This window comes from Austrofundulus limnaeus, unplaced genomic scaffold, assembly GCF_001266775.1.
Source record: "Austrofundulus limnaeus strain Quisiro unplaced genomic scaffold, Austrofundulus_limnaeus-1.0 Scaffold39, whole genome shotgun sequence".
Classification (NCBI taxonomy): domain Eukaryota; kingdom Metazoa; phylum Chordata; class Actinopteri; order Cyprinodontiformes; family Rivulidae; genus Austrofundulus; species Austrofundulus limnaeus.
In genome coordinates, this window is record NW_013952441.1 from 1,930,745 (window position 1) to 1,944,677 (window position 13,933).

Genomic DNA, 13,933 nt, shown 5'->3' on the forward strand with positions numbered 1-13,933 from the left:
GTGTGTGTGTGTGTGTGTGTGTGTGTGTGTGTGTGTGTGTGTGTGCAGCTACACTGCAGGAGAGGCGCGATTTTTTTGCTGAGGGCCAGGGTTTTTCCAGGTCGGCCATTTTAGCAGGGAAGGATAGATGGAAGACAAGAATGGTAGGGGTTGATGGGAAGGGAGACTAAAGGAAAAGCAAGAGGAGGAGGAGAGGATTTGAGTGGGAGGTGTTTCAGTGAGTTAAAGTGTGCGAGGAGAGGTAGCAGGTGGGTGAATGTTCAGAGCTGAAGGCTAATTACGTCTCTTTCATGCAGGAGGAAGAAAAGACTTCGTATCGCTCCGTCTTTCATTGACACACCTTCATCTCACGGTTGTTTTCTTTGCTTTCTTCATGTTTGTATCCAAACTGCACATGATATTTTTTAAATTTATTCATTTTGGGGTGGGGGGGGAGCTTGTGAACAAGCGCTTCTTTTCATTGCCCATCTGTGTCTTTGTGTTGTCTGGGTGTGTTTTCCTGTGTGTGTGTGTGTTTTTGCGCTCGTCCCGCTGCGAGCGGAGCTGAATCCCTGATGAAGTTTAATTCCCTCACGTGGAGTTTCTGTCACGACTGCAGAGAGCGAGGGAGACGGAGAGAGGGGCGAACGCTCGGTGACGGCAAGGAGGTGGTGAAATGGACGGCTGCAGTTGCCATAGAAACCCCTGCTAGCCACACAGCGCTGTTGCTATTCCCAACGTCGGCTGGCCAATTTTAGATCGGTTGTCTCAATGAAGATTTCAGTAGGCAGCCACTTTTCTGGCACACTGTGCATGCAATAAATTATACATATCATATTCAAAAAGGGGAGGAAAAAAATTATTTAACAGCCAGGCGCCCCTGAAATAGTCCACTCAGCAATTWAAAAAAAGGAAGAAGAAGAAGAAACCTTTGCTATTGCAGAGATTTGAGGTTATCTGTTTGTTATTTAGAGCTAATGAATTATGAATCATTTTTTTCCTACTTTGTTCTCATTATCCTCCTCTCCTAATCATCAGCTGGTTTGATTTGTGTGCGAACAGCGAACAGCCTCTCTTGTCTTTTTTGGTGAAACCTGACAGGGTGCAAACGGGCTCTTCGTTAGTCTCGGCGCATCTCGCGCGATGCCCTTTTAACGCGAACCTAAAATAGGTGCGTGTTTGTCTGCTTTCGTGTCTCTGCCTGCGCCCAGGTTGAGACAGATCACTGCCTCGCTCTCACATCAGTCTGCTCATTCTTTGAGTGTTCAGTTACATGTGGAAACACACACACACACACACACAGAGTCAAACAAGCATACACATATTCTCCTCCCTTGCTCAGTGCTAAGCAGTGATCCATGGTAACTGGATGAGATGCTTTGCCCAAAGCACAGCTGAGTCTCCTCAGGGGAACCCTGTGTCCTCTCCTGATGCACAACACACTCTTAGTTTCGYCCGGCACACGCTTGTCTATTTCACGCTGCCACTTCCATTTTGATCGACTTCTCATATTTGTTTAATTAAGTTTGTGCGTCAGCATCTTTTCTCCACCGCCCCTACCTGTGTGTGTGTGTGTGTGTGTGTGTGTGTGTGTTTGCTCGTCGCTGCCTGCGTGCCTCCTTGATTGATGTAGACATGCTTGACATTTTCTGCAGCAGAATCTGTTCGGGTCAGTTTACTTCTCACCTCTTGCGCCCCCGCCCCACCGCACCCCCCCCTACTTGTCATTACCTCCTATAGGTCACTGTAAGCAGACTCTGTCACGGTTCTAGAGCCGAAAGCACTTTAGCGAGGGAAGGGGACTACGTGCGAGTGTGTTAGGAGGGTGTCGTGTTCAAGGTTGGAGGGGTGGTTGTAAAGTGTAGAGCAAGGGGACGCTGTCAGTCTGTCAAATCTGTGCAGTCAAGTATGTGAAGATATGAGGTTGTAGACGGGCAGAGAGAGCGAGAGAGAGACATCATGCAAAGACATCACAGCTTCCTTCATTTTGCTGCACGTCAGCACCTTGGAGAGCGCTCTGATGCTCCTCTGTGAGTCTAGTGCCACCCTGAGGCTGATGGTGGCATTGCGCTCTTGTTGGCAAAAAAGTAGAAGTATTGCTTCCACGTCGAAGAACGCAAAACGTGTGGAGGTTGGAGGGTTTTTTTGGGGGGGTCAAGAGGGTGCAAGTGTGCAGTCTGTACATGTGTGGGTTGTAGGTGGTCATCGTGATGTTCACAGATGGATTGTCTTTAGCGTGGGCCTGTTGTGACTCACAGTCTCCATCTTAGGCACCCAAAGCATTCACTTATGTTAATCTTTCTGTCTATCTGTGTCACATCATCTGTCTCTCTTTGCTTTATCTTCGAGGAGTCTTGTCTGTCTGTTTGTGTGCGTTGGCACGGAGGTGTTTGTCTCCCCCAGGATATGTATGATTCCTTCTGCAACTCGCTTCCATTTCCTCAACTTCATTTATTACTGGCTCTCCACCTTTTTTCTCTCCCACTGGTTTTCTTTTCCTGTCTCTGCAACTCTGTTTCTCTCCAAGTCTCTGTGTGCTGTGTTAACGGTGCTCTGGGCTATGTGTAGGTAAAGGCCCTGAGACCATCTTTGCTGGGTCTGGCCTCAATGATAATGAATGGCACACGGTGAGGGTGGTCCGACGTGGCAAGAGCCTCAAGCTCACCGTGGACGACCTGCAGCCTGTTGAAGGTAATCACTGCAGCGTAGCGTTTGCAGTTGAGCAAGTGAAGCTAATTCTGCATCGTGTGTGCACATTTTTTTATTTTGTTGTTACAAACTACTGCACTTGTTGTGCTATTAGAGCGTTCTATTACAGTTGCACTTTAACACGATGTTCAGAGCCCTCACCTCTGAAGTTTACCCCCACCCCTGCCACCACCAGGTCAGATGGCGGGTGACCACACCCAGCTCGAGTTCCACAATGTGGAGACGGGCATCGTGACGGAGAAGCGCTTCATGCCCGCCGTGCCCTCCAATTTCATCGGCCACCTTCAAGGCCTGGCGCTGAACGGCATGCCCTACATCGATCTGTGCAAGAACGGCGACATCGACTACTGCGAGCTCAACGCCGTCATCGGTTATAAGAGCATCGTGGCCGACCCCATCACCTTCCGCTCCCGCTCCAGTTTCGTCACGCTGCCCACGCTGCAGGCCTACTACTCAATGCACCTCTTCATGCAGTTCAAGACGACGTCCCCCGATGGTCTTATTCTCTTCAACAGGGGAGACGGCAACGACTTCATTGTTGTAGAGTTGGTTAAAGGGTAAGCTGGATGATTGATTGAGCAAGATTTTTACAGAACTTCCTGTGTCTGTGCAAAGTTCTGAAATTGGATCTAACTTTTYACATTATAACTAGAGGAATTGGATTTTTTTTTTGTGAAAATGCAGTGTGAATGCTGAATAACTTTTGTACTGAAAGAGATAAATGAGTTAAGTAAAGCTAAAAGAAGCAGAACATAAGAGGCAAAATCAGCAAATACTTGCTAAGACCTAAAAAGCCAAAAGCTAATTAAAAGCTAACAGTAGCAAAACACTTAAGGGGAGAGTATTATGCAAAACCAACATTTTTGAGYRTTGTTGGTACAAAGCTCCRCCTATTTATCCAAAGCTCCTCCCTGCAGCCAAGCTCCTGCCCCACAGAACACCCCTTCCCCGAAGCATTGCTATGAAGTGGGAATGTCAGAAAYGGTAGGGAATTCTTAAAGAGACAGTGTCCAATTTYAAGGATTGTTTTTGATATAAATAGTGTTTTTATAACAACTTAAGGTAWCATAATTACTTGATTGTGGTGTAGAATTGAACTATGGGCCTRGAAAATACACAATGCCTCCYTTTAAAGCAGAGCATTAGCAGCATRKRCAAAAAGTAGCAAAAGCTTGCTAGAAACTAAACATATCTAAAGATTAGCTAAAGGCAAAAAAATGACAAAAGGCTAGCTAAAACAAGAAGGAGCTAAAGAAGTCAAAATGAAGCAGGGTCCAAAGGAACTGAAGAGATCTAAATGTATTTTTAGAAGAAAATGTCCTAAATGAGCTGTACATAGCTCAATGCATGCAAAAATAGTTTGAATGCCGATTCGGCGTTCACATAATAATAAATAAAATGTTTGGCCAGCAGAAATGAAAACGATTGTAAATGCTGAAAGTGGGATTAGACTTACATTTGTCCTTGAAGAACCCGAAAAAGGAAAAATCTTGACAGCAAGGTTAAAGCGGGTTGTTAAACATATGAAGTGAAAAATGCACAAGCCAAGCACCTCGTTTTCAAGTCTTGTAATTARGCTTGTACAAGACAGTTAATAATGCCCTGAAGTGTGTGACCCCGCTGTTCTTCATCACAAGAGTGATTAATTTGCCTTTTCACTTCTTTAACCCTTTCTTTTCCCTTTCCTTTTCTTTCCCCTTTTCTCTTCCCCCAGCTACCTTCATTACATCTCCGACCTGGGCAACGGYGCACACTTGATCAAAGGCAACTCGAACAGCCCTCTCAACGACAACCACTGGCATAATGTGCACATTTCCCGAGACACTAACAACCTGCACACAGTCAAGATCGACACCAAAGTTACCACACAGACCACAATGGGTGCCAAGAACCTGGACCTAAAGGGTATGAAAAAAAAAGTGTTTTATAAATGATACCTTGTTGCTTTTTCGTGGACACAAACAACCCACAAAAGTATTTACTTTAGTCACAAAGTGTGGCACCATTTAAGAGAAATAATCAGCCTTTGGAATAGAATATATATAATCCTGAGAAGCATCATTATATTAAATTAATAACCAACCAAACACAACTTTTCATACTTTTTGTGCTGTGTCAAGATTAAAATTCTTTGGCGCAAAAAAAGCAAAAAAAAAAAAAGATTAAAATTCTTAATGTAATATTTTATTTCTAGGCTTGTACTCCACGGKAGGTTGCTTTGGTAATGAGTGATTAATTACTTATTAGTCTTAAAGTTATCAGTAGGTTATAGAAAAGGTATGACCTTTGGGAAATAAATAAAAAAAGAACATAACAACCCCCTAAAGCTCTTTCTTTTCTAATTAGTACAAAAACAATGACTCAGAACAAATTAGCTACTTTATTAGGGGGATAGGAGTTTAACTATTTTCTTGTAAATGAACTAAAACATGTTTTTTGTTGCCTTTAGGTTTCATTTGTTGCACTAAACTYAGTACCTTCTAGCATTAGTTCTATATTTGAATGCCAGTGGTTTCTATTTTGTTGTGAAATGTTCATTTAAAAAGCAATTAGCCATATTTTGTGCTGGAAAATTTGAGTAAAAGCAAAAATAATCAATTATTGATGAAGTCAAACTGACAACTATTTAGATATAGTGCAATTTAACTGCAAAAAATGTGATATTTGGGTTATACGCTGCTAATGAGAAAAAACAATGTGAAGGCCATGGGCTGAAAAATCATCATAAGAACTGTTTTTTAATCATGTTAATCAGAATGAATTTCATGTTGTCTTACAGGGGATTTGTACATCGGGGGTGTAACCAAAGAGATGTACCGAGAGCTGCCCAAGTTGGTCCACTCCCGCGAAGGATTTCAGGGTTGTCTGGCGACGGTTGATCTAAACGGCCGGCTCCCGGACCTTTTAGCGGACGCTTTAGCAACAATGGGCCAAGTGGAGAGAGGTTGCGAAGGTGGGGTACCAAGACATCAGCAGATCTGATCCAAGCCCGTCCCACCTTCAGTTTTTATTTTCGTTTCCATTTATGTTCAACTCACACTCTCCACTGTTAGGATAACCCACTAACCCAGCTTTTGCTTCATTAGATTCAACGTTTTCTTTCAGTCTTTTCATCCTGTCCTCGTTCTTTCTGTGCTCTCTCTCTCTCTCTCTCTCTCTCTCTCTCTCTCTCTCTCTCTCTCTCTCTCTCTCTCTCTCAGCTCCACTCGTTCAGCAGTTCACACACATCCCTGTGCATTAACTAACCATCTAACTTATTTTACTTGTTTGCTTTTTTTTATTTTGGTCGTTTGGCTGACAAAAGTTTCATTGATGAAAGCTGACTTGCAAGGTATATTGCTTTGTGTGAGCATGTGAGACGTGTGTGTGTGAGGGTGCAGAAATGTGTGCGAGAGTGTTGGAAAAACCCCGTGGTGTTCAGTGTTTGTGTGGATCCCAGTGATCCAAAGTCAAAGGTCGGAGTTGATTTATCCTGTRTGCGATTCTAGTGATTCAGTCCTATTAAAGACATTATTACCACTGCTTGACTTTAGTTGAACGCCTCTCCACCTTCTTTAACTGCATGTTATCTAACCTCTCCTAATGACTCCCAACCAAAACTTCCAATACTCCTCCGGTGAATCATTTCACACCCTTTCCTCCGCGCTTCATGTTGGAGCTAATTTTAGAGGTTTCTCTTCTTGTGTGGTTGTAACATGAGGCAGGAAGAGAAAGCCGACAGAATGATGGAGAACGAGTATTGAGATATAAACATAACCCCTGTTATGTTTGAGTGCTCCTCCCGCTTCTGCCCCACTCATCTGAACATGTATGCTAACCACATTTCCCTCTTCTTTTACCTGATAACACTCCAGATTGGGTTATTTTTGTTTACTGGATAATTTCTCCTATTCCTGTGAGCTCCAGTGCAGGAACTGATCGATAGCATCTTAGTCAGGACGACTAATCGTAACCTTACAGCTTATATTTATTAAGGATAACCCCATAATTCACACTGGGTGACAGTGAAAACATGAAATAGAGTGTTTTTTTTATTATTATTATTCTTTTTTCCAAAGGTTTATAACATTCCACTTCATGTCACTGCAGGTCCCAGCACAACATGTCAGGAAGATTCCTGCTCAAATCAGGGCGTTTGTTTGCAGCAGTGGGAGGGCTTTACCTGTGACTGCAGCATGACCTCATATGCCGGACCGCTGTGCAACGATGGTGAGCATTTTCCTTTATTTGCCCTCAGACTACAGTGGGAGGGACTATAGAAGGTTTTGCTAACAGTGCAGACTGTTATTAACATATAAGAAATACTGTGTATTATACACCTGTTTTTTTACCTGTTAACATTTGAGTGGCCAAATTTTGCCATATTTGGATTTTGTTTGTCTCTTAGYAAAAGCATCATAAACAAAAAAAAATTGTATCTTCTAAAATATTTGATGACATTCTATTTCTCCTCTCCTTGATCATCTCTAGATTGTAATAAAAACACAACAAGATGAATTCAGACTTGTTTTAATCTGCAGATATTAAACTACAACCCTTGGATCATTAAGTTTCCAACACAATATTTAGGATTTTCAGCACGTGTATGTGTTGGAGTGACCACAGGAGGGCACTGTGAACTATTTCTGCACAGGCACACCTAGATAAGATCTTCAAATATGCAGTTTTTCTAGGCTCGGGTAAAAACAATATTTATGTGATTTTCTTTAAATGTGGAAATATTCTCCATAGTCCCATTTAGACATGATGTAAAATGGTTTTTATCAGCCCGTTAGTCAAACAAATGCATGAGTTGGTTTTTGTATGAGTCACGTCAGCCTCCAGCAATAACTTGGAAAACACAGATTTTCTTTTTAAGCCTGTGGGAGGAACAGTTTAGCTTTGACATTTAAAGTTTAAGCCACAGTTTTATTTTGCCAAATGCTCACCATTTGCGAAAGCTTTTTTTTTTCTTTCAAAAAACAAAATAAGCACCAGAAGCATCCAAAGCCTGATAACTGAGGCTAATATGAGATAAAGAGATGTCCGATTTTGAGTTTATTTGTCTGCGTTGCCCAGCTGGGACTACCTATATCTTTGGTCGTGATGGAGGCGTGGTGGTTTATACGTGGCCCCCCAATGAACGTCCGAGCACCAGGGCGGACCGACTCGCCCTCGGCTTCAGCACCCAACAGAAACACGCTGTCCTGCTCCGAGTGGACAGTGCGTCTGGTCTTGGGGACTACCTACAGCTCCAAGTAGTAAGTCTATACCATCACTGTACTGTGACAGAAAATAAATAAATAAATGAATAAATAAATAAATTGATTTGTTGCATCCTCTGTAATTAAAATGAATATTTCATTTTACATAATTTTATAGGTGGATAACAAATATGTACGTCTGATTTTTGTTCAGCGCTCCTACATRCTCGCATTCCTTGAGTTAATTGGTTCATTACTGGCATTACTTCTTTCAGCCCATGATTGCCACCGCAATGCTTGATGTTTGATCCTTCTTATTTGCTCATTATGGGAAAACAGGAACAAACAAAGCAGCTGAGCGCCACTCACTCATGTTTTTGCATTTGAGCTGTTTGACAGWCTCATTAATCAACCGAGTTTCAGAGCTCTTGCGTGTTTTTCAGTCACAACAGGCACATTTATTTATTGGCAATTATGGAAAATGTTGCACAAATAGGTACTTGACAAGAGACAGGCATTCTCACAGGCTAAAATTATCATCACTATTAGTAATCACGTTTTAGAAATGTTTCAGTACACAACTTTATATATTCTCACTCATGTTAATAAGCAAATCAGTCAGTTTTTCAAATGGTAAAAAAAATTTTTCTCTTGAATCACAGGCAAACTGAACAATTTGTATTTTTTGTTGGTATCCAGTGGTGGGCACATCTAACCTTTGCTTCACTCACATCTAAACAACTACATAATTATGAAAATTACAGCCTTAAAAGTCATGTTTCTGATAATTTATTTTTAAACACTGAAAATACAAATATTTGGATGCCCCAGATTAAAACGAAGATGTGAGTCTTTTGTTTCRTTGTTTTAATTTTGCAACAAACTTGCAAAGTGTTCTCATTGATGGAATGAGGTCCCAACTGCAAAGGATGCTGGGAAAACTGAAAACTGRAACCGTGAGTCAGAAGATCTGGTGTGTGTGTGTATAAAAGAGGAAACTCTAAATAACAGAAGAACTGTCCTTGTCTTGAGGACAATGTCACTGAAGGGCTCCAGACAGTAGCTGTGTTTTACGTATAAGATTTTTTTTATGTGCATTTTGAAGTATTGCGTTAGGAAAGGTTAAAGGAAGTGGCAAAATTCAAAAAAACATTCTCGATGTTGCGAAAAAGTTTTTACGCTCACTTGAGGCAATTTTTGGATTTTCTGAAAAAAGTAAATGAGCAAAAGACATAAAACAAAAGGGAGATGGCCAGCTGATCAGCTGTTTTTTGTGGTCTGCGTCTTTCCAGATGTTCCCGTAACGCAAASAGAATTGCATTTGTCTCTCTACATCTCTGGACAGCATGTAACATCATCAGTACTATTTGATATGACAGAACGTTTACAACTAGCCTGAACACATTCCTGAAAACTTCTCTCCATTGTCCTAAGATGTGTGATTCTTGTTAATTTGCTACCCATATTTTCTGTTTATTACAGCCGTGGATAACGTCATTGTCTGATGAAATTACACTTGGCACAGCCTTGTTGATTCGCTCCGAACCAGTAGTAGAAACACATCTAAGTTTTTTATTTTTATTATTTTTATTTTTTGCAACATTTTAAAAGTTTGCTCATAATTCACATTACAATTAGGGATGCACGATACATACATATCAGGCAATACATCAATATCAGGCAATATTGGTTATTTTTTTTACAATATCAAGCTGGGCTAATATTTATGTCCGATATTGATTTCCCACTTTTTTTATTTTTATTTTTATTTATTTATTTTATTTTTTTGAGGGGACATGTTTGGTCGAGGGGTATCTGTTTGATCATGATAGTGAAATTAATGCTGCGCAGCCTGGAATAACTGAAGTAGAGCCATGTCAGCAGTCTGGTCATTGTTTTACAGTATCAAAAAAAGACAAGTGTGTTTGTGCTTATATGTATATGAATAATTTGGTAATGCTTTCTTTTACGGTACCCTTATTACCTTACCATGTAATTACAAGGTAATAAAAATTGTAATTACATGTAATTACTATCTTATTACCATGTAATTATGTGGTAATTAGGGTACAATTTTACTATGTAATTAATTGTCTGCAGTAATGTAGCACTTACCTGGTAATGTATTACAATTCASTATGTAACACCTAAATAAGTAGTAGGTAATTTGGACAGTTTTAAAGTTATATTTTATTACAATTAACCACTAACCCCAAAATTTAGTTGCATTMTTTTGGTTATAAATATAGTGTTGAGTTAGTATTGAATAGTAATTTGATTGTAGTTACCCAATAAGAGTAGTAGTTTTTATTTTGTACCATAATTACCGTGTAATTACTTGGTAATAAGGTAGTAATTACATTTAATTACATTTTTTATTACCTTGTAATTACATGGTAATAAGGGTACCATAAAAGAAAGTGTTACCAATAATTTCTGTGTTTGTGTCATATCAGTAAATATCAGTTTATCAGCCATAACACCAATAATAATATCGGATATCGAAATCAGCTGAAATTTTCATATCGGTGGATCCCTAATTACAATGAAATTAAAACATGGCTGTGTAGTTTTGCTCAGCAGAACCTCATTATGCATGTTTCTGTTGCGTGTGAAAGGAAATATTATTGAATTTAATAAGACTTTCGTAATGTGAATTTTTAAATTATTGGCTGCAAAAAACAAAACGATTGTAGTAGGTCCGTTAATTATTTACAAAGTTGATTCATGTGCTAAACTGTTCAAAATATTACATCCGTTRGTGGCGGGTTAGCAGATGAGTGGAACCGTGCTCACCACAGTCTTAAGTGCATTAAAAATGGAAAAACAGGAAAGAATTTACACATTTCTGATGAAACACCGTTGTTTGTCTCCTCCTCAGGACAAGGGCAACATTAGAGTGGTGTTCAATGTTGGCACCGATGATATCAACATCGAGGAGAGCTCCAAGTTTGTCAATGATGGGAAGTACCACATAGTTCGCTTCACCCGAAGCGGTGGCAATGCGACCCTCCAACTGGACGACCTGCCGGTCATAGAGCGGTACCCCTCAGGTAGGCCCTGCCCCACCCATATAACCCCACCCTACTGACTCATGCCGCCACTGCCTGTTCTGAGGCGAACTACACCTCAGTCCAAACCCAGCCACCTCCTCCTGATTGATGAAATTTWAAAAAAATGTTCTTTCCATGTTTATTTCATTGACGATGTAAAATATATTTACAACTATGTTTTTATGTTATTGTTTTTTGCAATGAAATATGTTTGATCTGACATGAAATATGACTTTTTAAACCATAAAATGAGTTAGCAATTACAATAGCAATGTATACTAGCCAGCTGTATTATGCTAGGCCTGTTAAATAGTGTTAAAGGTAATTTTCTGTAAATAGTAAATTCAGGTGTTAGTTATTTTTCCTCACATAAAAGTTAATAATAATAGTTGGTGCAATTTTTGAAAAATAATAATTTAAAAAGCTTGCCATATTTTGAGATAAATGTTTAACTAGAGAGGAAAAAAATAAGAAAACAGTGTACTATGTTGAATATAGTCTTTGTTTTTACATATTTGTTTGTTTTATATTTAAAAGTGGTAAACTCAAGTAGTTAAAAATGATAAATGGTAGTTGTTGTGAGGTGTGTGTGAGGGTTATTCCTGTATGTAACTCTAAACTCAGTCAGATTCRGAATGTGACAGCTGTAACGTTATTTCCCTGTGCTCTTGCAGATGTTAACCCCTGAAATGTTTTTTTAAATAAAGCCCAATGAACAGAGAGTAAGAGTCCGCTCACTGGAAACGTAGTCAATGCAACTTCTCTCCTCGTGGAAAAACAAGTTTACCTTAACGCAGCCACATGCAAACAATGAGCAGACCATTACTTTCTTTTCATTGCTGTTCTTTGTGTATCCAGCTCCTGTACCACGTATGGATGTGCGTAATTACTACTGTGTTTTCATCTCTAAATTAAAGGCAACAATGATAACGAGCGCCTGGCCCTCGCCAGACAGCGAATCCCCTATCGGCTCGGTCGAGTAGTTGACGAATGGCTACTCGACAAAGGTAAAAACCCTGATTAAAATTCCTTAAAACTTTGAGCTTAAAAATACAACTTGAAGACAGTTTTATATATTGTGCACCATCAACTAACATTAAATAATCTAAATCCATAACTAAGTAATTAAAAGTTGGGCAGCTGTAGTGTGTAATACTGTGTAAACTCTAGTGCCTGTGAACGTATCTTGTTAGTGTGTATCTGATAATATCAGGTTAAAGGGACGATGGAGAGATTTAAATGTGAATAAATCGGAAAATAGAAAAAAAAGTACTGATAAAAGATGCTTTATTAAGTCTGGTAAATTAAATTTATCATCAAATTGTAAATAATAAAGCATTTATTAAAGATCATTTATGTATTTATATTGAAAAACTTGTAATCAGATTAAAGTACATGCAAAGTATTGTGACATGTAAAGAAAAATTATGTAAATTTGAATTAAAAGAGCAATACTTTTTGAAAAAAAACTATGTAAAAGTTTTCCTCCTAAACTTCAATAGAGCTTAAATTAGCCTCTAGTCCCTTTAACAGTGAGCAGTGCTAGAGCTTATAACCAGTGCATGCTTTATAGGGCTGTGACAACAGTTTTCTAGATCTCTGTCTCTCTGTCTGCCTGTCTGTTGCTCCTTCAGATACAATGTTGTGCTGCAAAGCCATCACCATAGCCACCATCTGTCAGCCCCGTCTTCTCAGGGCCCTCTGACTCCTCTTATCCACTGMCTCCTTCTTCTTCTCCTCCTTTATTTCTGTTCTCTGCCTCTTCTCCCGCTCTTATCTCCCTCAGTCTCCTCCACGGTTCTCCACGGCTTCGATTTGCTCTGCCATGCTTAATCTATCCCATCCTCTCACCGTGCATTAGGGGGGTGGATTGTGTAACACTCAAACACTCTTGTGTGTGTGGGTGTCTCTGTGTGCGTGTGTGTGTGTGTGTGTGTGCGTGTCCACTTTTCTATTCCGTGCGGTGTGTTTGTTTGGTGCGTGTGTTTGCGTAGGCCGCCAGCTGACCATCTTCAACAGCCAGACGACGGTGCACGTCGGCGGAGGCGAAAAGGGCGCGCCCATGTTCCAGGGGCAGCTGTCCGGCCTTTACTACAACGGCCTCCGCATCCTCAACATGGCCGCCGAGGGCCACCCGCACATCAGAGTGGAGGGCAGCGCCCGGCTGGTCGGCGACATGCCGTCCTCCTCCATCACCCCGCAGTCCGGCGCCGCGACCGGAGGCAACCGCTCCGACTCCGCCCCCTCCATCAGCGACATCACGACCACCACGGCCACGAACAGGAAGCAGGGCGGGACGCCGCAGGTCAGTGCCGTCGCAGCGTGAACCCAGAAATCCTTCCCGTGTGTGGTCAAATGGTTCTCGTCAGATTTCTTGTCACTGCACCATAATCATCAGTGTCACAATAGATAATTAAAAACTGGTAATTTGCTTTGATAACTTTCTGTCTGATCTCAGTAAGAGGATTATTGTGCACACAGCCCATATATGAAAGACGAGGGTATGTAGTGGGAGTAAAATTGTTTTTTTTCCTCTGTAAGTGGCAAGGCAATTTTTATTCATGTGTCACGCAGATTATACGCTGAGGCAAATTAAAGTGTTTTCACAAAACACATTACTTGTGTTAAATAAGAAGCTCAGCAAGAGACATCAGGGCTGAAAAATACGAAGGAAAACAGAGCTGAAAATGGTAATGATGGTGATTGCTCAAAGGTAGAGAATAATTAAAAAGTCGTTATTAATCGATTATAAATGCTTAAAATGTGAATAAATTCATAAAATTATATGAATCGATTCCATTGCTGTTGTGTAACATTGCGGTATGTCTGTAAGTCTAATTCAGTTTGATATTTGATAACTTTTGGTCACAAAATGATCTGTGCCAACATTTTTATTTCAAATTTATATTCTGTTACTAAGGCCGTAGACAACTGTAAGGACAAGAATGCCGATGTTAAAAGAAAAGAATCATTTTTGGTTATAAAACTGACTAGAATTCATTTTGTTGA

General features: G+C 40.4%; 1 protein-coding gene across 1 annotated transcript in view; it reads left to right on the forward strand.

Moving 5' to 3' along the window:
* nrxn1a (neurexin 1a) overlaps window positions 1–13,229 on the forward strand; it is a gene marked incomplete at its 3' end in the record, with an annotated part of 60,586 nt that extends 47,357 nt beyond the window's left edge. The window contains 9 exon segments of the mRNA XM_014007065.1: window positions 2,548–2,670; window positions 2,864–3,245; window positions 4,403–4,593; window positions 5,468–5,641; window positions 6,778–6,897; window positions 7,747–7,928; window positions 10,753–10,924; window positions 11,842–11,931; window positions 12,919–13,229. Of these exon segments, the coding sequence (XP_013862519.1) occupies window positions 2,548–2,670; window positions 2,864–3,245; window positions 4,403–4,593; window positions 5,468–5,641; window positions 6,778–6,897; window positions 7,747–7,928; window positions 10,753–10,924; window positions 11,842–11,931; window positions 12,919–13,229 (1,745 nt within the window).
* Window positions 13,230–13,933: the final 704 nt, after the last annotated feature.